This window comes from Equus przewalskii, chromosome 4 (assembly GCF_037783145.1).
Source record: "Equus przewalskii isolate Varuska chromosome 4, EquPr2, whole genome shotgun sequence".
Taxonomy (NCBI): domain Eukaryota; kingdom Metazoa; phylum Chordata; class Mammalia; order Perissodactyla; family Equidae; genus Equus; species Equus przewalskii.
This window is the reverse complement of record NC_091834.1, coordinates 6,151,337-6,178,401: the sequence shown is the minus strand read 5'-3', so window position 1 is coordinate 6,178,401 and position 27,065 is coordinate 6,151,337. Positions and strand designations below refer to the sequence as shown.

The following is a 27,065-nucleotide window of genomic DNA, read 5'->3' as shown; positions in this document are numbered from 1 at the left end:
CCTGGAGGGCCAGACGGAGGAGAAGGGAGAGGGAACCTCGGCTAGAGTCAGAGGCAGCCGAGAAAGGCTAGAACCAGGCTCCTTGCTGTCCCTGGGCCTGCTGCCCTCGTTCTTGAGGGACCTCCTGTAGGCACACTCCATTGCTGGGGGACAGAAGCCTCGTTCAGGTCAAGAGGCCACCCCTGTGCTCTGGGCCTCTCCCCGCCCCGTGTCCCACTGAAGCTGCCCATGATTCCATTTACTTACCCGACACACCCACTTCTCAGGGAATCTGTGCTACTGCCCACTGACGAGTCCAGGAGCAGACAATGTGCGGTAAGGCCAAGGAGGAGGGGTGGCCGAAGCCAAAACCAGAGCCAGAGGAGAGAGGGAGGCGGCCCCAGGCCCTAAGGCGAGACTAAGCCCGTCTGTTCACACTGTGAGAGCCCCTGTTTCTATCACGTTATATTTCTTCTTTGGTTGCTCTGAGCAGGTTCCGTTAATGTCCAACAGAGAGCTCACTAAGATGCCCAGGCTGCCTCCACAGCCTTGCCCTGCTACTCCAAGCCTGGTCTCTGCATTTTTTTTTTTTCTTGAGGAAGATTGGCCTTGCGCTAACATCTGTTGCCAATCTTCCTCCTTTCTTCTTTTTTTTTTCTTCCCAAAGCTCCGGTACATAGTTGTATATTCTAGTTGTAGGTACTTCTAGTTCTTCTATGTGGGATGCCACCACAGCATGGCTTGATGAGCAGTGTGTACGTCTGCACCCAGCATCTGAACGAGCGAACCCTGGGCTGCCAAAGCGGAGCATGCAAACTAACCACTCAGCCACAGGGCCGACCCCATCCCTGCATTTCCAACAGGCTCTCTGGGGATGCTGGGTCTGAATGCAGATGTCAGACCCACTCAGACCACTGACTCCGGATCTGCGGTTTCAGAAGATGCCCAGCGGATTTGAAAGCACTTTAAGGTTTGAGACGGACTGTCATAAGGAATCCCCAGAGGTGACAACCACAGCTCCCAGCCTCTCCTAGGACAGACAGAGGACACCTCGGGGGAAAATCCCCTTCCTCCCACCCTCCCTTCTTGCTTGTAAGACACTGCTTCTCAGCTGGGAGTGGTCCTGTTAGCTGTCACAACTAGGGGAGGGGGCTGCTGTTGGCATCTAGAGGGTGGGGACCAGGGATGCTGCTAAACATCCTACAATGCACAGGACACCCCCAGCACAAGGATGTAGCCAGCTCAAAATGTCAGTAGTGCCACCCTCTAAGACCTCCTGTTCTGCAGGCTCATCTAGGCCACGCTGGGAGCTCTAGGAAAGCTGGTCCCCGTGACAGGGACTGATCAGGCTATTGGTGAAGGCACAGCTCCTCAGCCAAGGAGAAAAGCTTGGCTGACCTGACGTCGAGCCTGGCAGAAGATAAAATCCTTGGTTTATTTGGTTTGGGGATCCAAGACCTAAGTATGCATAAAATAGCACATAACATAAAGATGTTACCCTAGGCCCACAGTTCAGATCTATTCAAGCGCAGGGAAGCGGGGGTGGGGGGAGGCCCTGCAGCCACCGGACAGGGTGAAGCTCTGATGTGAGTCCATTCCTACACCCTCCTCCCGCATAAATGGGGTCAGGGCTCCAGGGCACCATGAAAGCCCTCGAAGGGAGCGCCTAGTTTGAAACTGAGCAAACTCCAACAGATCATGGATGGCTGAGGGACGAGGGGGCCTCACTGAGCAGCCAGGGCAACGTCAGGGCTGCCATCCTGCCCCACACCCTTCCTGGGCACAGGTTCTCGCAGACCCATCCCTACCAACATCCATGGAACACTGTTGAAACAAAGTCAATGGGGTTTTTTAAAAATGGTTGGACGGTCACATAGGTCATGCTCTCTGTCTGGGATGCTGCCTAACAGGTTCATCTCTCAAACCAAAAATGAAAACCAGAGTCCCAGACTGATCCCAGGGGGCCCCGACCGCCGGCCAAGGTCATGTCCTCTTTCAACTTAGGCCAATTGCTGTATTTTGGAAGATGTCGTCCAAACCAGGTGGTCCACAAGCTCTGCCCCTTGGGAGAACTTATGATTTTCCCCTTTGCAACCCCACTAACCTGCTTTCCCACCTCACAGCCTGCAGAACGCACCTGCTCCGGCCCCACGGCCATCACCTCCCTCTCCTAGTTACTGATGAACCTGCAGTGCTGTGTGGACCAATACTGGAGTCCAAATCCAGGCTGGGATCTCACGATCATTTATAAACTGCCTGTCCTGTGCTCCTGGAGGAGCCCATCAGCAGAAACGCACTGCGCCATCCTTCTGAGCTTAACCTGGCAACTGGCGTTGATGGGCAGCCTTACGTGGGAGTGTATCTGCTGCTGTTCCCTCCACATCGAAACCCAGCGCCTGGGCTGTAGACTGCGTGAACATCCAGAAGTCTCACGATTGTGCTGTGTTTTGCTAAGCGGCACCAGCTTAGCCTGTGAGCAGTGGCCTGAAAACCTCCCAGTCTCAGAGTACTTTTGCAAGTGTTCCACATAGTTCTGAGGCCCAGTGGCTTTTTGATGGCGGAGTCTCCTGAGCTGAATGTATTCACAACCATTAATGCAGGTAACCCCCAGGCAGGAGATTTTGCCAGTTTCCGCATGGCTGGCTCCTGAGCCCGCCTCAGGGATCGGGGCAGGCAGAGTGTCGGTTGCAGGGTCGTGTGCCAGCTCAGAGCCCCGTCTTCCCCTCCTACATCCAATCGGGAGGGGGAGGATGGGAAGATGGAAGTCCAGAGGCCCAGAGAAAGGATGTTGACGATCTCAAGCCTCTGATCTCCTCCAGGCCAGGGCAAAGGGCTTCCTGTGTTGTGTAAAGGGTGTCTGAGGAGGCCGCCCGGCCCCACATGCCCTCAGGCCTACCTGGTAAAGCGCGGGGGCTCGTCATTGATGTTCACGATGGTCACACGGAGCACAGTGGAGGCCCGCAGCCCTTGGCTGTCCCTCACTTCCACGACGAGATGGTAGCTGTCAGGGAAACACCCCACATGAGGGAGTCAAGCTCTGCTGACGCTACCTCAAAGTAGGGTGAGAAAAAATGGGGTGGGAAGAGGGAGCAAAGAGACTGTCCCCTTTCTGGCAACCCTCATCCGTGTTCTCCTGCAGAGTCGGACCTGCTGTCTCCACCCTTCCTTCCCCATCTCTGAAAACTCTGCCTCTGTTCCCCCTCCTGTAGTTACTGTCCATGGCCACCACCTCAGGAGCTGCTCATGCCCCGGGTGTACACTCTGGCTCTGTCGTGCCCCCACGATGTCCCTGCAGAGTGCATCCCACACCCCCGCAAGGAAACCGAGGCTCCCACGGATTGAGGAACCAGCCCCGGTTCTGACAACCGGTGCCCAGTCGAGCGCCAATGCTGAGCTGAGCCCAGGGCCTGTGTGTTTTGCTCCTCAAACCTGGCCTCCCTCCCCTTTCCTCAGAGGCCTGCCCCCTCCTCCTAATGGGAAAGAAGCTGCTGCTTTCCTCTTAGCAGAGACTCTGAGGGCTGCCTCTCCGAGCCAGAAGGGCGGCTGTGGCGGCCCCCAGGCGCCTTGGGAGCCCTCCCCGACGCCCTCCTCCTCGTCACCTGGAGATGGAGATGAGGGATGGAGAAGGAGCCTTCCAGACGGCTGCCCTATTCCCTTTACCCCTGGGGCTCACCCCTCGGAACTTAGCACGCAGGCAGCCTCCCCAGCTGCCCTCGGGCTGCCCTGTGCCCACTCCTTGACCCGCAGAAAAATGGTACTTCAAACAAGGTCATTGCAAAGGCCACCTGCTGTGTCCTGCTTCAAAGTCAAATTCTGTTGTGGAGAAGAGGGTCCCATTAGCAGACAGCCCGAAGCTCTTTGAGGGAGAGGTCAGGAAATACTAGAAAACAAGAGGGAAAAAGGACGTAACTAAATGCACCTCTGTACCTTCCCCCGGGAGATGAGTTTATTCAGCTCCCTTTTTACATTCTTGGTCCATGGAATATTCTTGATGCATCAGGATGAGGCCCAAACGGGTAGTTCTCAGGTTTAATGGTCCTTGAATTGAGAGACTTCTGGACCTGTTGGTCTGAGCCTCTCACCCTGCTTGGCTATACCCCACGAAGCTGGTCATGGGATGCTGCTTCCATTACAGAACGCATACAAAGGCCCCCTCTAGGCTTTCCGCTTCTTGGTGCAGTGTCCTTGTCCCTGTCACTGTTTCTCATTTCTGCTTCCCGGGACAACTCCTGGCTTTGATTCTATGTCTCGGCTTTAACCAACACTGTTTAAACACGGCTGGCATGTATTAGGTCCTAGGACGGTGCTAACGTAAATAAGACGTGGTCTCTACCCTTAAAAGAACTTGAGATATAGTAGGGTGCAAAAATGTTCACAAGCACCGCTCACTGAAGCGGTGGAAGGGAAAAGAGGAGAGATAAGAATGAGAGAGAACAAAACTCGGCGGGGCCTAGAGTCCGTGTTGGAAGCTGGGTTGAGGAAATATAGAAGGATTGGTTTTAAATCTGGTCTCAGATTTGTGGCCACTGGTCAAGTCTTCCCACGTCTTGGGGAGTTGAGAGTCTCCATCCACCTTGGCTCCCAGTGCCCAGCCCAGCTCTCTCGATGACCCCCTGCCCAGCACCACTTGCTCTACCAGGAGCCCAGGCGTATTTGCACGGCCCACTACGGGCCAGCATGTAGGAGCACCACCCTGTGCCCTCCATGGGTGCTCATCAAGATTGCTTCCTTTCTCCCACGATGCAGTCAACGAAGCAGGGAAGAACCAGGATCAGAAGAGCTGAGTCCAAGCTGTAGTCCTCACCAGGGGATCCCCGAAGGACAAGCCCCTTCCTTGCCTGTAATTTAGGGATGGTACCACCACCTGCTCGTCTGTGTTATTGTGAGGATTAAACCAGAATCTGCACTGTGAGATGTAAAGGGCCACAGCAACATTCAAGGCTTACGTGTTTAAATCCACTTGTTCCAGAGGGTTTTCAGGTTAGAAGGTTTCACTATTTCCTACTAGGATGAAGGACAGTCTATCCCGAAAGCCTTAGATCTCTGCATCAGATAGTCAGTGGAGGTTTTGCATCAGAGCCACAGCCCCTGAAGTCTAGAATCAAAGGACACGCCAGCCAAGGTTTCCAACCATTTGCTACGTTGTGATCGCAGCAGAGGTCCCCAGAGGAGAAGAGAGAATGCACAGAAAATGGATTAAAGGTCTCCTTTGGGGCCAATATAAGGTTTTAAACCATTTTTTAAAGTTTATTATTCAATGACATTTTTCTACTTGTAATGAACATATTTTCTTACACAAAAATTGGGAAAGAGAGAAGCATTTTTTAAACCTGATTATTAGTCACCTGTACAATCTCATCATTTTCATGAATAGCCTTCCGTTCTTCTCTATGCAAAATATACACATCAAAGAAATCGAGATGATGTTCTAATCAAAATTATAATATCCTGATCTTTTCATGTATAGCTTGGGCATTTCCCAATATTCTTAAATCTGACTTTACAGCCTAGTTGGTTAATGATGGCAATGGCATTCGACTGTAGGGGTCATTTTACTAAGTCTTTCTTGCTGGTCACCTAGGCGGTTCCTACCCATGTTGAAGAGGACACATTTGGGCAATGCCAAGGAGCGCCCTGCTCGCAGCCCTTCAAATTGCATAAGTACCTTGACAGCAATCAAAGGCATCGTGTTTCAATCTCAGCCTCTCAGCACCTCCCCAGCTCACTGCCCGGGCAGCAATTGCCTAGGCCTGCAGCTGCCCGCACACGGAGCAGTTGTGTTCCCTGATCGGAGCCCTGCTCACAGAGCATCCTCACACATCCATAGACAGAGGCCCAGGCTGGCTGTGATGGAACACCAGGCTTCATACATCCCTGGGGGGCGTTTCCTATGTGCACCTGCATCCAGATGCCTTTCCCCCTGTGTTTTGAAATGCTCTAGGAGATAGACCCCAGATCTGGTTGGTCCCAAACAGTGGAGGGTCTTGGGATACAGAGATGATAGACAGACCCTGTTCTCCAAAAGCTTACGGTCAACTGAGGGAACACACAGAGAAGATGTGGGACAGGTGCTCCGAGAAGGATGGATGTAGGATACGGTGGGGACCGAGAAGGAGGACTCTTAGACCCGTCTGGAATAGGAGTCATGAACTGAGACAGTGGCATTAAGGGCGGTGGCTCTGGAGCTGGACTGCTGAATCGGAACCCTGGTTCCACCAGTTTCCAGCTGTGAGCCACTGTGCAACAAAGAGTGATAGCAAGAGGGCATGTCCCACGGGGCGATCACGTGACCTTCTAGAACAGCGCCCGACACATGGTGAGCCCTCGATCCGCGTTAACTACTACTGTCTGCTTAGAATGTAAGATCCAGGAAGGAAAGGGCTTCATTTTACCCACTGCTCTATCCCTAATGCCTGACACCTAATCGATGCTCGCTCAATATTTGGTTAATGTTAAATATTGGGGTTTTCTTCTTGCCTATTTCCCATCTGAGACCAGCGTCCCCACGTTAGAGAATCTTAAAACCAAACAAAAGGCAACAACCACAAAAATCTTTGCCAAAGCTTTTTAAAAATCTGTTTTAATTTGGTAATGCCAGACGTGGTTATGAAATCTTCTCCAGTTCTGCCCATAGTCTCAGCAACAAAGAAAAAAGAAACAGCGGCAGACAGAAAGCGTGGAGAGCTGTGGAACTAGGAACGTGGGGAATGTCTTTTTAATTTTTATTTAAGACGCTGGTCCCCCGGAATCCTGATTTTTTTTTTTTTTTTTTTTCCTTTCAGCGCCAGGCTAAATTCCTTATTCCTGAGCCTACGAGCTGGTGTTAACGGGAATCGCAGTCTCGTGCTTAGAAAGGAGATAATATCCATAGACTAAAAATATTGTGTCATGTGGCCATTTGCCAGCGGCTCAGTAATGCTTTCTGTAAAACCTGGCATTCTCTCCCCTTTTTAAAGGCTTGTTTAATCAAAGCTGCTCCCTTGGTATTCATTCTTGGAAAACAGAAATTAAATAGAATAAAAAGCAACTGCAGCCCCTCTCTGCTCCAGGACTGGCTAAGAAAAGTCCTGAGTACTCAGATCAATTCGGTTAACAAATGCTCGTCAGACCAGCTCTCCAGTTTCCCCGCTGGGAATATTGCTACACCCCCACCCCAGGTTTCTCTCCTTGCGGGCCCCTTGGCAGCCAGGGTTTGCTCAGGGACACAAAAGCTTCAGTGTGGAAGACAACGAGCCCGTGCTTCCTGCCTCATTCGCCCTTTATTGTGCCATTGGTGTTGGGAGAAAGGAGGGTGAGAGGGAGCTGGCCCAGTTTCCTGAAATGTCAGGCTCCCTGGGGAGGGCACGCCAGCTCCTGGCAGCTCCCCCACTGCAGCTGGAGTCACAGGCGGATAATGAGTGATTCAACCTGTGCTCGTTTGCAAGCCATCAGTTGCTTTCAGGCTGCAATGGAACCAAGCAACAAGAATTCGGCCTCCCATCTCCTAGGAATAGAGCAGCCAACTTCCAGGGGCCACGTTTCCAGAGGGAAGGGAAGACCCTTCTCCCTCCCCAGGCCAGGGAGGTCGGAGAGCTCTACTGGCCACTGAGCACACGCCCCTAAGCCCACCCAGAGGGCCAACAGCACAGGGCATCACCTTCCAACCAGGCCCCGAGTTATAAATACAACACCGCATTCCTATTGTATTTTTCAGTGCGAACTGAGTGTTCTATAAAAGCCTCTATTCGTCTCTCTTCCCCCATCCACCTCTATCCCAGCTCAGAGTTGGGGGAAGGGCACCTAGGAGGAAAAACGCCCCATGAAAAGCCCACTTCGGGCCCTTAACTGGTCTCGCCTTGTGCTGGACTGTTAGGCGGGTGAGCTACGGGGCTGATAGGCAAGTATTTGGACGTGTTTAAGAAGAGCCACATTTATAAATGCGAAATGCTATCTGTGTACGATCCTTTACTGATGAGGCCGCAGGTTCTGTCCTTGGCATTGTTTTTCCATCATCAGCCTGCGTCCTGTTCTTGGATTCAGGCTCCACTAATCTGAAGGACAACGATCCCCACCTCGTCAAGAAAGTGGTTTATTTGGAGTGGGAATTGTCCCGTACCACTGTTTTCCTTCTTGAGCGTGTTCACAGGAACCTGGAGTAGATCGCGTTTTGCAGAGATTTCCAGTGGTGACTCTGGAGTTAGCAGGCAGAGGCCAGGGGGCCGCTGAACGAGAGCTGTGTATCCCTGTGTGTGTGTGTGTGTGTGTACATGCGCGTGCGTGTGTGATGGCAATGGAGCTGCATGAGGAACAGGAGGGGCGCTGTCACTCAGGAAAGGGGCAGGACACCGAAGACAGAATTGGCCAGAACAAAGAGGAAGGTGGTGAGCAGAGTCGGGTCAGGAGACCTCAGATCTCACTGGAGTTACCAGCCTAGGCAAGGGCCTCAGTTCCTTCCCTCATCCAGAAATAAGGGGCTGCTCCACGGACCTGAAAAGTCTCATCCAGCCAGGACCAGCCTATGACAGTTACTTTATTCCCAGGGAGATCAAAAGGCACAGCTCGCTGCCACTTCTTAGAGCCTTGAGCGAGATGGAGGCGGAGAGAGAATTGCTCCCTCTCTTGCTCTCCCGGTAGCCCACCTAGTAGCAAGGTTATTGCTCTTTTAATTTAATCCTTTGTCTGCCCTGGTGAAGACAAAGCACATTTCACTTTATGCCAAAGTCCTTCCCTAACGGAAAGGCCGAGAGAAAGCCCCTTAATGGAGGGATGGCTGCTCTACACCGCTTAGCCTCCAGCTGCGAAACTGACTAACGTCCTCACAGTCTCCATGGACGCTTTGCTGCCGTCACGGTGGTGGCCATTGCCAAGCAGAGGGGAAGGGAGAGGGTGGGAGGGGGCGGGTCCCATATAGCCTCCTTCAGGAGATGCAGAAAGGGCGTGGGAGGGGGCCTGAAGAAGAACTTCCCGTGTATATAATGATCCACATACAGACCATCTTGCGGATGGTTATATTCTGAGCCCGCTATTGACACATGCCTCTGAGCACGCTCCACCTGCTCTCCATCACAACACAGAAGGTGCCCAGGGAGGGCGGCTGATAAAGGACCTGAGCCTGCGCATCCAACGGGAGCTGCCAGCCACGGGCACCTGTGATCACTGAGCCTTTGCAACGTGGCTGGTCTGAATGGAGACGAACGGTCAGTGTGAAATACACGACGAATCCCAAGACCAGCTATGACGAAAAGAATGTAAAATATCTTATTAATCATTTTTATGTTGATTTTATGTTGGAATGATAATAGTTTGGATATATTGAGTTAAATAAACTATAAAAATTAATTTCACCTATTTCGTTTTACTTTTTTCACGTGGCTATGAGAACGTTGAAACTTCCATCCACAGCACTCATCTCTGGCTTGCAGTCCAGCCCTATTGGGCAGTGCTGGTCCAAACAATGCACAGCCACGTGCTTGTTCAGTTTCTTTAAAAACAAGGGAGTAGTTTCTGCATTCACCCCAATTCTAACGTTATCTGGGACACAGTTCACTTCATTAAGCTGGATAAGGGTTGTAGGATTTGTGGTTTTAAAGGAGTTTGGGTTTCAAGAGATGTCCCACAGGTAATTTTCACATCATCCTTCCTCTTCTAGTTGTTGCCACCAGCAAGGTGATGCCTGGAACCACCAGGTAAGATGACAGGCATAGGCCAAGCCTAGTGGGATTCATGAACATGCTTGGATGTTTTATTAAAGTCTGTCCCTTGCTTGTTGAGTCCTATGGTTCTCGAAGGGCCGAGTACATCAGAATCACCTGGGAAGCATGTGGTCAACTCAGCCTTCTGATGCAGAGCCTGGGAAGCTGCATTTTAAAGCAGCCTAAGGATGTTCTCACGCAGGGGCCTGAACACCTCCTCAGAAACACTCGTAAACTGGTGTTTCCAGACTCTGAGACCAGAAGAATCACTGGGGTAGCTGAAAAATATGCAGATTCCCAGGCCCACCCCAGAACCACAGAATCCAAAACTCCAGGAGAACGACCTGGAAAGTTTGGCAGACAGTGTCGTACAGCAGCTGTTCTCAACCCTGGCTGTGCACAAGACCACCCGGGGCCTTAAAATCCTAATGTCCGGGCCACACCCCAGGTCACTCACATCAGACCCTTCGGGGGTGGGACCCAGACATCTGTGTTTTTTAAAGTTCCTCCAGTTGTTTCAATTTACAGCCGAGGTCGAGAAGCACAGGTGTGGTTAAATTAACCATTTCCATTCTCCTTGGACAGAGCAAAATGTCACTTAGTACTCCCAGGCCCCAGAATAAAACACCGAGTACAAAGGCCATAGATGTTACTTCCGAAACTGTTATTACCTTTTTCCAGGCTGAGAAAGTTTCCTCCTGGATTACGTCCGCTGCTCCTGCAGGCTGGCTGTCGACTTTCTGTGCAGCTGCTCCACCATCGCCCCGCCCCCAGGCTCGGAGACCCCGCAGCTGCTTTGGGCCCTCTGTCGATGGCACCACGTTTTCTTGTGAGGGAGCAATACCTGCTGCATTCGCCCCCACCTGGGCTGCTTCCCGTCTTCTGAAAGGCTAACAACCTGATCTAGCAGGTGTTTTTAAAGGAGCCGTCACCTTATTCCTTCTGCATCATTTGGAAAGATATATTAAAAATGGGGATTTAAAAATAAGTATTTCTCTTCACAGCTGAGATTCCTTCCAATTTGCCCTACTGCATCTTGTCCAAACTTTACAGCAATTATCTTGTCGAACTGTAATTATCTGGTGTATGCAAGGATGTCTCCCAGCCAGACTGTAAACTTCCTGAGGTGAGTGTGTCTTCCTTATCTTTGTGTCCAAAGTATCTGCTAGAGAGCCTGGCACATGGTAGATTCTTGGTAAATGCTGAAATGAACTAAATGTATGTGTGAGGGACTGTGCTTTTGGTTGCTGACATAATGCCTGTCCCCAATCCCTTTTCCCTTGGGTACCACCAAGCAACAGTGGCCCTAGGATAGGGTTCTGGCCAGAGAGAAGTAAACAGAAGTCCCCTGGGTAGGGCTTCCAGGAGGGTCTACCAAAAAAGGGACAGGCTGGGCAGGCCTGCCCCCTTCATCCTGTGCCCCTTCTTGCTTCCTTTTTTTCCTGCCTAAAATTTAGAGGTAAACCCTGGAGCAACAGCAGCCATCTTGTAATCATGAGGCAAACAAAAAGAGGGCAAAGCCAACACGCTTTGGATGGAAGAGCAGAAGCACAGAAGAGCCCGAGTTCCTGATGGCAGCAGCTGCGCCAGCCCTGGGACCACCTGCCCGCCTCTGGACTTCTTGTTACAGGAGACAAAAAAAATCTCACCTCCACCAGTGAGATCACGTTTTCTGTTATTTTCAGACAAAGGCATTCCTAACTGATATAACAAGTATGTTCATAAGTACGCATTTAAAGTATGCATTGCTCTTTGCACATAGTAGGACCCCATTAAGTGTTTGCATATTCATTCACTTATTCATGCAAATATTGAACGAATCTTGAATGAACGAGTGAGTGAATGAATGCATGATTTTTTTTGGACAGAAAGATCATCTAATAATAACAACAGACTATTCCTTAATTTAAGATGCGTCCAATAATCTCAGAACAGCCTTGTTTCGGCCCCTGTAGACCATGTGACATTGGTGCTGGAGTGGATTCCCAAGGCTCGCTTCCTCCTGTTAGCAAAGTCGTCCTGCTGAAGCTGCAAATCAGGCAGCAAAGGGCAGAAGCAGCCTCCCCGGTGATACCAATTCCCCGCGCGTCGTATTTCCGCGCGTCTCTTCTCCGGAAGTCAGCTCCTCAGCAGTGTTGCCTGCTCCAAGGGTAGTCGCCTGGGACTAGCTTTGGGCGTTTTTTTTTTGTCTCCAACCTGGGCCGCCCAGCTGCATTGGGTGCACAAGGCCACTGGGTGCGCCGAGCTAGGGGCTGGGGCGTCCGTGCCCAGGGACAAGCTAAGAGGCTTCCCCCTCGAGGGCTGATGGTTACAAGAGCTCCTCTGGCAGCTGTAGGAGGGAGACTGATTACAACAAGAGAGAGGAGACATCCGCTGTCTCAGACTAAACTGTGGGGTGACCCCAGGACCCAGCTCCTGCTCCGGGGAATTCCTCTCCTGCCTTTCTCTGTGGAATTCCTCCTGTTCTCCAGAATTCCTGGCACTCTCTTTTATTTACTTTTGTGTGTGTGTGAGGAAGATTGGCCCTGAGCTTAGCATCCATTGCCAATCTTTCTCTTTTTGCTGAGGAAGATTGGCCCTGAGCTAACGTCTGTGCCAACCTTCCTCTACTTTACGTAGGACGCTGACACATCATGGCTTGAAGAGTGGTGCTAGGTCTGCACCCGGGATCCAAACCCACAAACCCTGGGCCACCGAAGCAGAGTGCACGAACTTAACCACTACGCCACTGGGCTGGCCCCTCTTAATTTTTTAAAACTAAGTTCCAAGCAGCTTGGCTTCATCTCTTGAAAAGGATTGCTAATACCTGCCTTTGGGGGGGGGGGGTCTACATTTTACGCTTAGTTTTAAAATAATATAGGTGGATTTTTATCAGCTTAGAGTTTTTAAAAATTGAGCAATTTTGATATGCTAGGCACTGTTCTGGGAGGCCTTCCAGGCACCATGTAACCCGCAACCCCCCTACTGCGTAGGTGCTGTTATTCTTCCATTTTACAGATGAAGATATTGAAGCTCAGAGAGGTTAAGAACGTGTCCAAGATCACACAGAGCCACGAGCCCAACCTGGCGTGTCTGCCTCCAGAGCCCCCTTCCCGTTCCCCGCTCCCTGTACTCCAGGCTCCGGCAGTGGACGGCAGGTTTCTCTGGCGGCCCCGGCCCCACCACCCTGCCGAGATCCCAGGTTCCTCTGTTTCACAAGGAGACTCACACTGAGGGGTATGTTCCGGCTTGTGTCTTCCGGATCGAAGGCCTCGACCTGGTCAATGAAGCCAGGGCTTGCTCCTTCTACTATATAGAGGTCTTGGCCTGTACCAGTGTCCAAAGTGGAATAAGAAACACTTTATTAGGTCAAGCAAATGAGGAAGTCCAAAACCAGGACGGCTGAACCCCGCCAAAGGGGACCAAGCGTATGGGTCCGATGGGAAGGAGGGAGGCAGTAAGAAAGCCCTGAGCGAGGCCACCGGCCAACCTGCCTGAGTGCATCCGTTTATGGGGATTAATAAAGAGCCAGGGTCGGCCAAGCTGGCACCAGTCTTCATGTGTTTCCTCCGTGGAGAGGTGGCCTAGGGGACTGTTGTTTCGGGGGCGAGGGAGGTGACGGGGCAGAGAGTTGGAAAGTAACGGGGGGTAGGGACCTCCAGTGTGAGGCTGTTCCACATTCCAGGTCCACCTTACGGTGAAAACTCCTCCTAAACGGAGCCGAGGTCGCCCCTCGAAGGGCACTGAGCATCTTAGCAGAAATGAGTCGCTGAAAGGAAAGGCTTTAGAGTGGAACAGAAAGGAGAGGGAATAAGTGGGGGAGAGGGCTGCGGAGGCTCAGGAAAGGGATCAAAAACTGACTTCATCTACTTCGGAGTTCTTGGGGGTCAGGAGGAGGAGAAGCAGGGAGTGCCGCTTGGCACCACCAGCCCTGCCTGAGGGGCCGCCACGCTCTGCTCTGGCATCTCTGCTTCTGAGCATCTCTCCTTCTGAGAGACGACCGAGCGTGTTCCCATGGACTCCCTCTTTCCGAGGCACTGTGCTGAGGACCGTGCGTTTCCTCCATTAATCTTCGTAACAGCCCCATAAAGGAGGCCCTGTGACCATCTCCACTCTACAAACGAGGAACTAGGCTCAGAGACATAACGGGGTCGTCTCAGCTGGGCAGCAGCAGAATGAAAATTCGAAGCCAGGTCATCTTATATCTGAGCTCGAGCTTTCATTCACCTTTATCACTGCTCATGCCTTCATTCCAACAAATATTTACTGAGTCTCACTATGTACCAGCACCGGTCGACACATCGGGACGACAGCAGCTCACAAAACACAAACCCTGGTCTCACGGAGAGTGCCTTCTGGTGGGGAGATACAGATGATAAAATAAATGAGTCACAATGTGAATGTTAGTGAGCAGTGCTATGGAGAAAAGTCAGGCAAAGGAGTGTTGTGAGTTGGGTTACAATGATAAATAGAGCGGTTATGGAAGGTTCGCTGGCATTGGAATGGAGATTCTTAAAGAAATGTGGAGGAGCCATGGAGAGAAGGAGGAAAGGGAGGAGGAAGCTGCAAATGCACAGATGCTGAGGCAGGGGCGTGCCTGGGGTCTTCACAGACGGGGGAGGAGGCAGGACTGCAGCAGAGCAGGAGGGCAGAGACGTGTGGGAGAGGACGTGGGGGGACCGGCTCACCAGATTTGATGGAGCCTTAAGGAGCTCTCGCTCTCCTTTTGAGGGACATGGAAGTTCTTGTTGGGTTTTAAGCAGAGGATGTCTGAACAGGATCCCTCTGGTCACTGTATGGAGAAGAGACAGAGGGGGGCAAGGGCCGAGCAGGGAGGCCCGTTGGCCGGCCACAATCCATGCAAGACGCGATTGGTGGCGGGCGCCATGGTGGTAGAGGTGGAGATGCTGGGGAAGGGTGGGACCCTGCATAGATTTAGAAGCGGAGAGATCTCCTAATGGCTTTGATGTTGGGTGTGAAAGACAGAGAGAGTCAAGAATGACTTCAAGTTTTTGAGCCAAGCAACTGGAAGGATGGAGCTGCCATTAACTAAAGACACCAGAGAGGCAGATGTGGGCAGGGACGGTGGGGGGGGGGAACGGAGTGGGAGTCGGGAGTTTGGTTTGGGGGCACGTCTTCAGATGCCAACCACAAGTCCAGATTGTCACACGTACCTCTGACCACCTGGCTATAGATTGGAGGTTCCCACGACCTCCTCTTCGAGTTCGACTAATTTGCTAGAGCAGCTCACAGAACTCAGGGAAACAGTTGACTTACTAGATTGTTGCTTTATTGTAAAAGGATGTAACTCGGGAAGAGCCAGATGGAGGAGGTGCACAGCGCCCAGGACGGGGAAAGAGCGAGGCGCTCCCACACCCTCTCTGAGAGAACCACACTGAATCTCCACGTGTTTGCCAACCCAGAAGCTCCCCAAACCCGGTCCTTTTGGGTTTTTATGGAGGCTTCATTACGTAGCCATGATTGATGAAATCATTGGCCATTGGCAATTGAACTCAATTGAACTCAATCTCTAGCCCTCTCCCCTCCCTGGACGTTGGGTGGTGGGACTGAAAGTTCCAACCCCCTGATCACATGGCTGGTTCCTCTGGTGGCCAGCCCATCCTCCTTAGGTGAGGTCCAGAGGTGACCTCATTAACATAACAAAAGTCTAGTCACTTAGGAGATGCAAAGGTTTTAGGAACTCTGTGCCAGGAATGGGGTTGAAGACCAAAGACATATTTCTTATTATAAATCACAATATTGCAGATGTCTATTAAACATCCAAATGGAGATGTTGGGTAAGACAGTTGTATATTTGAGTCAGGAGTTCAAGGGAGAGCCTGGACCAAAATGATAGGCCCTGGGGTTGTCAATAGCACGTGGATGGTGTTCAAAGCCAGGAGCTTGAGCGAGATCACAGATCATGGCAGGCAGTGACCCTATGCTCCAGTCCCCGGTATTGTCCCTACTCTGTAGCAGACCCCGGACACACACTGTTCTTAGGGTGTCAGTGTCCATGAGGAGAACAAACAAGCCAGCCAATGACTGCAGGACACGGTGAGGAGCCTACAATTGGCTGGGCCAAGTTTCCTCCAGAATGACGCACTTGAGGTCCCCAGCCTCCGTTTCTTCCCCAGGACTGGGAGAGGCCCAAGAGAAACCACGGGTGTGAAGGGCTTTGGAAACTGTCGAGAGGCCGGGCTGGAGGACCTTTCATTTATTCCCTGCTCATTAAGCAGCTGCCTTTTCCCAGGAAACAGCTGCTCATTGATTCACTTCTCTGTTGTGCTCTGTCCCCCAGGGTCCTCCCTGATGCCACCATGTGGGCTGCAATGCACACCCCAGGAGACCTTACCTTTTGCCAAGTTGCCTTGAAACTGAGGCGGCTCGTTCACATCTGTTACCTGGACAGTCAGGACCTGCAGGTCAGTGACGCCAACGTCATCCCGAACATAAATCTGCAGATCAAATATGTTTGGTCCTGTTTCGAAATCTAGTCGTTCCTTCCCAGTGGTGACGACCTAAAAGCAAATGCAGAATTCTTGGTAACCGTGGGAAAGATCTGTTTGGGATGCACACATTTTGCAAAGGGATATTACCAGGAAGGAAGCAGCTAGCATCCCGGAAACCATCTTGCGCTCACAGCACAAGCCCCACGACGCTTCACTAAAGCGACTCCTGTGTGTGATGCTGAAGAAAAGTACTCAGCAGACATCCTGGTTCCATCGACCGAAGGAAGACTTGGCGTAGGCTTCTGGACAAGTCCCTTAGCAGCGGGCCGTGGTGGGAGGGCTCTGCTGAGGGTAGCTGAGGCCAGCATGTGACCTCTCACATCAGTATGCTCATCCCTGCCGCCAGCTTAGCCTGAGGAGTTCCAGAAGGCCAGGGCCCTTTGGGCATCAAGGACTAAACTTCATAAATGTCGTGGTTCTGCTGATGGGAACTTTTGGTTGTTAATATGACTGGAGCCGGGCAGGAGGCACTCAGCATCCTGCAGTGAGGAGAGCACTCAGCCCCAATCTCACTTCCACCACGGAACTTCTGTGTGACCTTGGGAAAGTCACTTTTCCTTTCCCTGATTTTGTTTCCACTTGATTATAATTAGGTAGGTAATTCTTGCCCTGGTTAAACAGCTGAAGTACGATACAAAGTATGATAACAAAGGACTATATCAGAGGACTGTGGAAAATCAGGGGGCAAAAGTTCCTTGTGAGCTGTGTTTAATCAGAGAAGTCTTCATGGAGGAGGTGGCAGGTACTGTGTTTGACTTTGTGAGATCTGGATTGGTTAAGGAAAGAGAGGACTGCCACTGATATGAATGAGTGTGCATGGGGGAAGGAGAACGAATGGAGGATGGTTGAGAGGGAAAACGAGGTAGTCTGTCTCCACCCACAAGCGAGGTGAGCCCGGTATCACACGTAGGTGGAGATGGCCTCTCCCCGTGCCTGGCATGGGGCAGGTGAGAGGCAGCACAACACAGGGGTCAAGAGTGTAGACGCTGGAGCCAGACCGACTGGCTTTAAAGTCCAGCCTTCCCAGCGCTTCACCTTTCTGTGCCTCAATGTCTCCATCTGTGAAATGGGATAATAAGAGCATCTAGTGTAGCGGGTTGTTGTGAGGACTCAAGGAGCTAATCCATGCAATACTTAGATCACCGCCTGGCACCGAGCAAGCACGCAGCAAACGCTGACTCTATTATCATTAGATAGTAAACAACCGTTCAGTGAGCACATGTCACCAGAGCAGCCCCGGGGCCACGAGGTCCCTATTTCCTGATTTATACCCCGGCTTCCTGCTAAGCCCGCAGCCCGAGCTCGCACACATCCTTTACCACAGCATCACCTGCTGACAGCCCCTTGGCCTGGGAACGAGCTCTGATGCTGAACACTTGAGTCTGGATGAGTCAGGGAGCTAAGACGTTCTCCACTTCTAGAGGTCAGGAACGGGATGGAATTCTTCCCTGACTGACAGCCCTGTTTAAATCCATGGACTATGGGAGGGGCAGGCCCCAGAGGGGAGGATTTGGGGCTCACCAAAACAGCAGGGGGTATGCACGGTCACATAGGAGAAAGAGACTGAGATTGCGAGTCAGAAGACCCGAGTAAACCTCCGGTTTCATCCTTTATGGTCTGTGATCTTGGACAAATCAATTAACCTTGCTGTGTCTTCACCTTATTTCTAAAACACCAATTTCAAATTTTTTATTTTTTTTACTTATTCTATTAAAAATTCTAAAATTTAAAAAGTGTTAATATTAGTGTTAGTAGTAACAATCAAGAGATCAGGACATGAATGTACTTTAGAACTTCTGCAAATCTGAAGCAGCAGGTCATCATCATCTTTGAAGGCAGTGGACTCTAGAGCCTGAGAAGGAGAGCTCTCAGGCAGGAACAACCCAAAGGCCTGCCACCTGATGAATGGATAGACAACATGTGGTATATCCACGCAGTGGAATATTATTCAGCCAGAAAAAGGAACGAAGTACTGGTCCATGCCACAACATGGATGACCCTTGAAACCTTATGCTTAAGTAGAAGAAGCCAGTTATTAAAGACTGCGTATAATATGATTCCATTCGTATGAAGTGTCCAGAATAGGCAAATCACGAAGACAGAAAGTAGATTGGTGGTTGCCAAGGATTGGCAGGGTAAGGGACATAGGAGTGACTGCTAATGGATTCAAGGTTTCATTCTGGGGTGAAGAAAATGTTCTAAAATTAGATCGTGGTGATGGTCTGTAAATAGAGTGAAAACTGCTAAAATGTACACTTTAAATGGGTGAATTGCATGCTATGTGAATTATATCTCAACAAAGCTGTTTTAAAAAATAGCGAAAGCTCGAAAGCCAGGGTGTCTGGGTTCCAATTTCAGCTCAGCTGCCTAATAGCTTGTGCATCCAAGGGCAAGTTTCTTAACCCCTCTGTTAAGCTTTGCTTCATCTTCCCCATCTGTAAAAAGGGGGTAATAATACATCTAAAATCACGGGACGGATTTGAATGTCATAAGAGTAAAGACATATGAAGCCCTTTCAACAGCGTCCAGCATGTACCATGTGCTCTCTAGGCGCAAGCAATTGGCAAGGCTGGTGGGAACAGACGAGCAGCAGCTGTTAGAGAGGATCCAGCTGTCAGGGGAGCAGGTAAGGTGCGGAACCAGCCTGTGGGGCCCAGGAATGGACACCTGGTGCTGAGGGGAAGACTGCCTGAATGTGTGCTCCCTATACACCAGAGGGCCCACCCTGGGGGCCGAGAACATCAATGCCTGGACTCTGGCCCTCACGTTGTAAATTCCACAGGTCTGCTCTGGGGCCCGGATAGGCACAGTTTTTCAAAGCCCCCTAGTGACTCTCACGATCAGCTGGGTTACAGAGCACCCAGTGTGCACCTCAAGGAGGCAACAAGCCTAGGCCAAGCAGGCTGGGCCCACTGGGTCCCACGAGAATGCCAGGCCATGGCCGTCGGGACAAGGGGCAGGGCTGATGCTATCTGTAAGAGGTCCTCTGCCAGGTGAGGAAAAGGGTAGGGGCGGGGATCCTCAAGCACAAGCAGGTCCAGACCCCTGGACCCCAAGGACATCCATAGAAGGCCTCTGGGGTTGCCAGTGGAAAATATGTGATGAGCAGGTTTGTCCTGCCCAAGGAGAAGGGACGACTTTGGGAAAGACTCAAATGACCAGCTAGAAAACAGAGCAGAGCGGGCACCGGGGCATGGCTCTTGAATGTGAATGATTGGCTCTGAATCACCCAAGAGGAAACATTCACAGAGTAGAGCTGGACATTTAGGCTCATATTCTCACTAAGGGTGTGTTCTTCCGTGTTAAGTAAGTTTCCTGGTGGATTGCCTGCTGAAAATCATGGGATCATAGACGAGCAGTGTCACCAGACACGGGTTCATCAGGGCCCTGTTTTAAGGAGGTCAACACTCAAATGATCCCACCCAAAGGGTTTAGTCACTGTCGGCGCACCTAACACCTGTTCTCAGGTGAGGGCAGTTGGCAATGGGAAACAAGCCTGTTTTTTCTAACAAATTGAGCACAGTGTTCACTGGGACTGGCTTAAGTGGAGAAAGGTCCAAAGGCCTCAGAGGCCCTAAACTCTAGGGTGCCCCAAACAGGACTTCTGGATCTTATGAGAGGGGAGATGAAACCTGGGAAAGAGGAGGAAACGGTCACTGATCTAGAATCCCATCCACCCCCATCTTCAGGACCTCTCTTTGCAGACGACTCCCATTGCAGGTAGGATGGTGCTTACCTGGAAGTCAGTGCCCGACAGCCAGTTCACCCTGAAGGCCTCAGTGAGGGGGCTCGAGTTGATTATCTGGGGAAACCCTGGGATCACAGGTGACAGGGATGCTGATAAATTCACGGAGAACGCGTGCACTGTGGTCCCCGGTGGAGAGTTCTCAGCCACGTTGCTCGTAGCGGGCAAGTGGACGAGGTGTAGCGCCTCTCCCACTGTGGATTTACAAAGGAGGCAAACAAAGTGAGCACAAAGCCTCGTGCTGGGAGCAGGGGCTTAACAGCTCCGTCTGTGGCTTCAATTCGTAACTCGGGGCAACGATGGAACCTGGTCACTCCCCAAGAGCCGATACTCTTGCCAAGAGCTGGAATGGGAATGCGAGATCTTCTCAGAGCCAAGAAAACCACCACCACCAAACGGCCATGAAATCCGCTCCTGTCCTTCTGTAAATAAAGCTGCTGCTTTTCTCTTGTCTCCATGCTTCCCTTCCCTTTTCTCCCAGTCTTTGTGAAGAGCCAGGGAAAGAGAAAATGACAGCTTAGGAGAGAGACGCCCACTAGAAGGACCTAGTCTGGCCATGACGTCCTGGTAGTTTACAAGAGTTTATTTTCCTTCTCTGTGTCAGTGTTTGACTCATGAGGTCATCTGAGAACTGAGCGTGCATGACTGGAGAGCCCTGAAACCGTGAAACCATACAGCATCTCAAGGACAATTATTCGTTATTATTGAATGCTGTGGGCACCATGCAGAGTCAATCAGCACGTCCTGATTGACAGATTAACTCCCATTTCTCAGAGAAGGAAATGAGAGACCCAGGGAAGGCGTGTGAACCGCGTTCAACTGCCTTACAGACAGAGAATTCTACAACTCAGGAAAGCCTGAGTTTCTTCCAGGAAAGCCTTGGGACCTTTGAAGGTCCCCTTGACACTCTGTAAGACTTCGCCAGTACAGAGGAGAGCAACAGGTCGTGTTCTTTCATAATGATGGTCACTTTAGGGGGTTGATTAGTGTGCCCCCCAAAATTCGTGTCCGCCCAGGACCTCAGAATGTACCTTATTTGGAAACAGAATCTTTGCAGATGTAATTAGTTAAGAAGAGGTCATCCTGGATTAGGGTGGGCCCTAAACCCAACAACTGATATCCTTATAAGAAGAGGACAGGAGCTGGAGACACACACAGAAGGAAGAAGGCCATGTTATGACAGAGGCAGAAACTGAAGTGATGCACCAAGGAATGGTGAGCAACCAGCAGAAGCTAGGAGGTAGGCAGGAAGCAGGTTCTCCCTCAGAGCTTCTAGAAGGAACCAACCCTGCCGACAACTTGATTTCAGACTTCCGGTCTCCCAAACTGTCAGAAAATAAATTTCTCTTGTTTTAAGACATCCAGTTTGTGGTAATTTGTTCCGACAGCCCTAGGAAATTCATATAATTACCATTTGTTCCAAATAAGGGCATAATGCAAAATCCTTTCTGTCATTTACTCCTCAAAACCACCTTCTCAGATAGGTACTAATGTCATCATTTTACAGATGAGGAAACTGAGCTGAAGGACACAGAGGGAGGAATGGATAACAAAGCCAACATTGACTTTGAAGCCCAGCTTCTCAGCCAGCTTCGGATCTTGGCTGCCGTTAGCCACTGGGGCAAACCATCTGGAACGGGAAGAGGTACAAAAGGGACAGAATCCGTCCCACTGAAAGGGGCAAAATTTCTAGAAACGAACAAGACATGGAAAAATGTTGGGTTTTTTTAAGAGGCTGTTTTTATTTTAAATTTGGGGGGGTGCATAAGAGTAAATAGAAATGTAAGAAAAAGTGAAGTATAAGCACACCCATTGATACAAGCTTTCACAAATCTAAAATCATCTTATTTCGTTTAGAGACGAAAATGCATTATGCATAAGTTATTTTTGCTCACGGAATTATCCAGTTTTATGGACAAGGACTGTACAAGGACTCAGAAATATCAGAACAGCTGAGGTTTAGGATGTGAACACAAATAGATTTTTCTAATCTGTTAAAATTGACTTCAATATCATAGCATTCTTGTGAGAAAAACCAGGAGAAGAATAATATGCTTGGAATATTGAGAGGGAAAAAGTTCCCCAAAATAGTTTTTCAAAATGAGCCAAATAATAGATGGCTTTGGTGGGTTGGGTTTTTTAGGCACAATTCCCTCATGCCCTCTCTTCCCACAACTGAAGGTCACCAGGGCCCACCCTGAGCTGTCCTGACAGTGGTTTCTCACTGTTCAGCAGGACGAGACAGTCGTAAGCAAAATGCAAGGTAGGCAATTTGTCTCAAAGTGCCCCCCGCCTTCCCTTGCCTGTGGTCGGTCACGTGATACATCAGGTTTCTTCCATGACCTGGCAACAGCGTAGCACGATGGCACTGGTGGCTGGTAAGAAATTGGACCCTCAAAGCAACCATCAGATCTGAGGGATGTGCTCTGTAAGACCCCGTTTTTGGAGTAATGTAAGGGATTGTGCTGGAGTATTAGCTTGATGTGGGCTCGGGGATGAGAGGCTTGCTAAGCCCCACCCAGGGCTTTCCACAGCCTCACCCTCAACAGGCAGATTACCGTGGCCACCAACCTTGCTGTCTCTCCTTGGGGAACTGGGGAGGCCAGGGAAGCTGACAGCTCCAGAGTTGGTTCGCTGGGAGCGTATCCATTGATTTTTGGGTTAATTCTAATTCCAATAAGCCCTGGGTTCGAGGGACGAATCCCATGAAAGAACCAGCCTTCCAACCGCAAGCGTCTGACTCGCAGGACAGGGCTCTTGGCAGGGCCCCGTGCCGCCTCCTTACAGCTGTAGAGCTTCTCACAGTTGACTGTGAATGATCATATTTCACATGGCAGCGAGAGAGATATTTTGGAGCAAAAAATGGATATAGCTAGTGCCCCTCAAGCAATTTGTGTTGGGCACTGCCTGGTCCATGGATGGACAAGCCCAGACTGTGTCCTTGGCTGTGCCCTCTCTGCTGCCATTCTTGCTGGAGATGTTCTGCTCTTCCTCTGGTGGCCTTTCTTCCAAGGGCAAGGTCGTGTGTGCCAGGGTCATGCGACTGAATCCTAAACACTTTGGGGCAGATGCTCTGGGGACACTGATGAGAAAGGTGGCCAAGCTGGGATCTCCCAGCTCTTAGTTGGACACCCAGTTCCTTCAGCTCCCTTGCTGTTAGAAAAGCAGTAGTGGCAGCAGTAATAACCATAGTGGTAATAATTATCATGATGAGTGGTTAAGGCCCATATCTTAAAAACAGAGCATTAATAAGATAAAAGATTCACAAATGTTCAACCCATTCATTATATGGATGAGTTCAGGGATATGTCCTATGGCACCAGCTAACCAGTGGCAGAGGGAAGGTGGGGAGCCAAGGGCCAGCTCTCCCGAGGATGCTACGTACTTGCCTTCCCAGGCTGGGCTTCCGAACTTTCTTTGGTGGTCTGCGCGCTGGAGAGCAAGAAAGAGGCCTTAATGGGATTTGACTTACACATGCATCTTAATTAAGAACCAAATTAGAATTGCTTGAAGCGTACACTTTGAAAAAGAAAAAGCGTGCCGAGATTTATGATCAGTCGCTGAGCCCTCTGAAAACACCTCGCTTGTGGTTAAGATCTGGATAGATGATGTGCCCACTAGTTTCGAAACGAGCAAAATCACTGTCTTGCTAGAAATGGACCAACGAGGTCCCCTCCCAGCCTGTGTTGGAATAATTAAGGCCTCCGCAGCCTCAGTTATAAGGGAGGAAGCTGGCACCCTGGGCCTCCGACACCAAAAGTGATGACGTGGTTCAGGGATGCGGGCGATGCCATCATCTCCTTCCAGGGATGTAGCTGCTCCAACTTAGAGGCCTGCTTTCAATACACAGGGCACCACTTGCCTGAGACTGTCACTCAAGAAAGACCTCTTCCTTGTCTCTAGTAACTAATCAAAACAGTAGTCAAAGACATCCGAGGAGTGTGGCGAAAAGAACTTGCTAAGTTGAGTCTTGCCACTACTTGACTGTGTGGCCTTGAGCGGGTTCCTTAACTTCTCTGAGGCCCTCTGTCAACTCTCTCTCTCAGGGCTGCAGTATTGCACTAACAGCGGCCATTAAACAGGGTTCAATTGCTAAAGACGACTCACTGGACCCAAATGAGAACGCTTACAGATCTACAGTTCATTACAGAAAAAGGCGGAAGTCTAGCAACATCATTCGAGTAAGAATATGCGTCACAGCGAAAGGCTGCCTCATGGCTTGAGGACCGGAGAGGCTGGTGCCAGCTCCTGTTGTCCTCTTTTCCCTGAGGGCCATGACAAAACGCAGTTGCTTGGATCAGGAACCACTGACATATCCGCTAGTACCTGGGAACCAGGGAGTCCAAAATAGAGTTTCTGCTGGACATTTGCACATTCTGCTGGTCATGGAGGTGCCATCTTGTTACATAACCATCCTCAACAGCAGGGCCCTTCAAGGGTCTCACTGAGACCAGCTCCTAATCGTCTGTCTTCCTGGTATCAATAAACAATGCTCACAGGCAGGTACAGACCGTTCCCATCCTCCGGGGACCCCTGGTTACAAAGCAACATTGTCAATCAGCACTCTTCATGCCTTCCTTGACCCGGGGTCAGTTCTGTGCAGGAACTTTAGCCAAGCAACCCAGGCTAATCCCAGGCCTGCTGGAACTCACTCCCACAGCCCAGGAACCGGATAAGAAAATGCATACACTAGACAAACTGTAAAACTTTATAGGATGTTGTTGTTTGGGTATGTGCAATGCCTTCCTGTGTCGTTAATTTCCACAATGGCTACCTTCCTGGATGGGATGCTGGCCCACCCCCTTTTAGGGCGCTCATCCATAACAGGCAAGGCTAATAGAGGGGAGCCCTTTGTAGGACACCGAGGAAAAGACGGTGACTGTACCAGAGATTCTGTAAATTACACCAGGTCATAAGTAGAAGAGAAAGGTACGTTTGCCTTGGAGCATCAGTGGTCCTGGCCTGAGAAGGGCTGGTTTCTCACAACCCTCTTCCAACTCCTCTGAGGCGGAAACACACACAGTTGGATTCCAGGGGCTGAGCGCCTGAGCTGGAGGCAGGAGCAGACAGCCAGTTGCCCTGGGAAGGAGGACGGAGGGAGAGCCGAGAGGAGGGATGGCCTTCTGCTCGTCTGAAGTCGACTCTGAGCAGGAAAGTGACATGACAGAAGTGGAAACCTTTTGCAACATTCTTTGGACCCCCCTTTATAGGATTAATCGGCTGACAGAGAGATTTTCTGGAAACGCACTGCATTTTCCTGCCTTTTCAAAGAGTGAGAGCATTAAGAAGGGGTCGCACCCAGTTCCTCAAGGAGCCGGAGACACAGAGTCTTGGGCCTCTTTTTGATTTCCCGACACTGTCCAGCAGAGGGTCAGGCCCAGATGGCAGCTTGGGGGACATCCTGAAGAGACCTGGATGGCCTCACGCCCGGTGCTCGGTAGACAAAACTCAGGTTGGTAGGCCTGGTCCCTTGTCATGTTCATGTGGATCTTCCAGCTACTGAGGAACCCTTCTTTCACTAAACACCCCGGCATTTTTCATTTCCGTAAGAATAATACAAAAGCTAGTTCCCCAGAGGCTTTCTCGAAATGCAGACGGCTTCAGCGTGCAGCGGGTTTAAATACACCGATGGTTCTTTGCGAGTTGTCCACCTCCCAAGAGGGGCACGTGCTCCTTTGGTACTGATGGAGCCAGAAGATTGTTTGGTCTCGACTCTTCTCCCCTGCTAGAGCTGGGGGCCTTGTCTCATTCACGCTCATGGGAGGCCTTCCTTTGTAAGCTGCTGTTGGAATGGAGCACTATAGCATCCCCAAAAGAAACTATTCCATTTCCCTCATCTTAATAGGAGGTGCAGAGGACAGAAGCTAATTTAAATGCCAATACTAAGCAGGCAGAAGACCTAAATTTCTGTATGTGGGGAGTATCAGTAAAGGTGAAAAAAAAAAAAAACAGGACCAAAAACAGGACAACGATGAACAAAAACAATAAAAATTTTTGGATACACTGTATGATGTGGCACTCGGGGACCACAGAGCAGTCAGAGATAGGAAACCTGTTATTGCAGGGCTGGCCTTCCAGTTAAGGCAACAAGACAGACACATAACAGAGGAATCACAGAATGATCCCTCATGTCACCTTTTGTCGAGCCCTTATTCTGCGTTAGGCACCCTTGGCATGCATTCCACGTGCAGGCAAGGGGAGCTCCAGGGTGCAGCGGAAAGAGCCTCCAGCAAGAGCTGGGGCAATCCGGGAAGGCTCCCTGGGGGAGGTGGGGCTGAGTTGGGCCTTGGAGGATGCATAGTAGTTAGACCAAATGAGCGCAAGAGAATACTGGAGGCTGTTACTTTGTGTAAGATGATTATGGTGATGCCTGCTTCCAGTATCCTGAAGGCAGGGACTAGTGTGGCTGCCCACCCCTCTCTCCTTGTCCTGTGTGACCCTGGTGTTTGAGAGAGTGGGTAAGGATCATGTTCTCAGACTCACAAAAAAAGGCGAGACCTTCTGAAAAATAAGATTTGACTGTGGAAGTGAAAGCACGCTACGGTGTGTGGTCTTTTGGAGAGGGAGGAATTTGAATGCGGTTTTTGTAAGAAATCTCAACTATTTTTTGCAAACCTTTGCATCTGTTCCTTTCTCACAATTGATGATAAAGTTCCAAATGACAGTGGTCAGTGTGACCCACTGAGCTCTTCCCAACTTCACTCTTCCCCAGTAACAAAAATGTCACCTCTTCACTCGGATGATTACGGTCCTAAAAGCCTATATTTCTGGGAAAATCTCCAATGTTTACTTCAAGCGAAAGTCGGAGCTGCTCGAGGCCCAGCTTCACACCCACAGCTCCTCCGCCCTCGGCCGGTCTGAAAGCCCGGGAGGAAGAGGCCTAGATGTTAGGAAACCCACCTACTGATTTGTCTTATTAGCAGATCAAAGAGGGCAATCAAATGATCATTTTCATAGATCTCGAAAAAGCATTTGAATTAAAAATGCATTTTGATGTAGAAATAAATACCCTAAATAAGAATAAAAGCTATCTCCTTAATGTGTAAGACATTTCTATTTCACACCAAAAACTAGCGTCATGCTTAATGGGGAGCAAGACAAGAATGCACACTCTTAGCATTGTTTACCAACGCTCTGAAAGTACAAGCCTGGTAATTAGACAAGAGAAAGAAATGAGAT

At 50.4% G+C, this 27,065-nt stretch overlaps 1 protein-coding gene across 5 annotated transcripts in view; it reads right to left on the bottom strand.

The window, feature by feature from the left end:
* The window catches only part of CDHR3 (cadherin related family member 3), a 129,516-nt gene that overhangs the window by 28,309 nt on the left and 74,142 nt on the right, over positions 1-27,065 (bottom strand). For all 5 annotated transcript variants that reach the window (XM_070617158.1, XM_070617156.1, XM_070617157.1 and 2 more), the window contains 5 exons: positions 19,878-20,080; positions 15,985-16,150; positions 12,859-12,956; positions 3,765-3,859; positions 2,876-2,980 (listed from right to left, as the gene is read on the bottom strand). In XM_070617158.1, the coding sequence (XP_070473259.1) occupies positions 2,876-2,980; positions 3,765-3,859; positions 12,859-12,956; positions 15,985-16,150; positions 19,878-20,080 (667 nt within the window). The remainder of the gene's footprint in view (positions 1-2,875; positions 2,981-3,764; positions 3,860-12,858; positions 12,957-15,984; positions 16,151-19,877; positions 20,081-27,065) is intronic.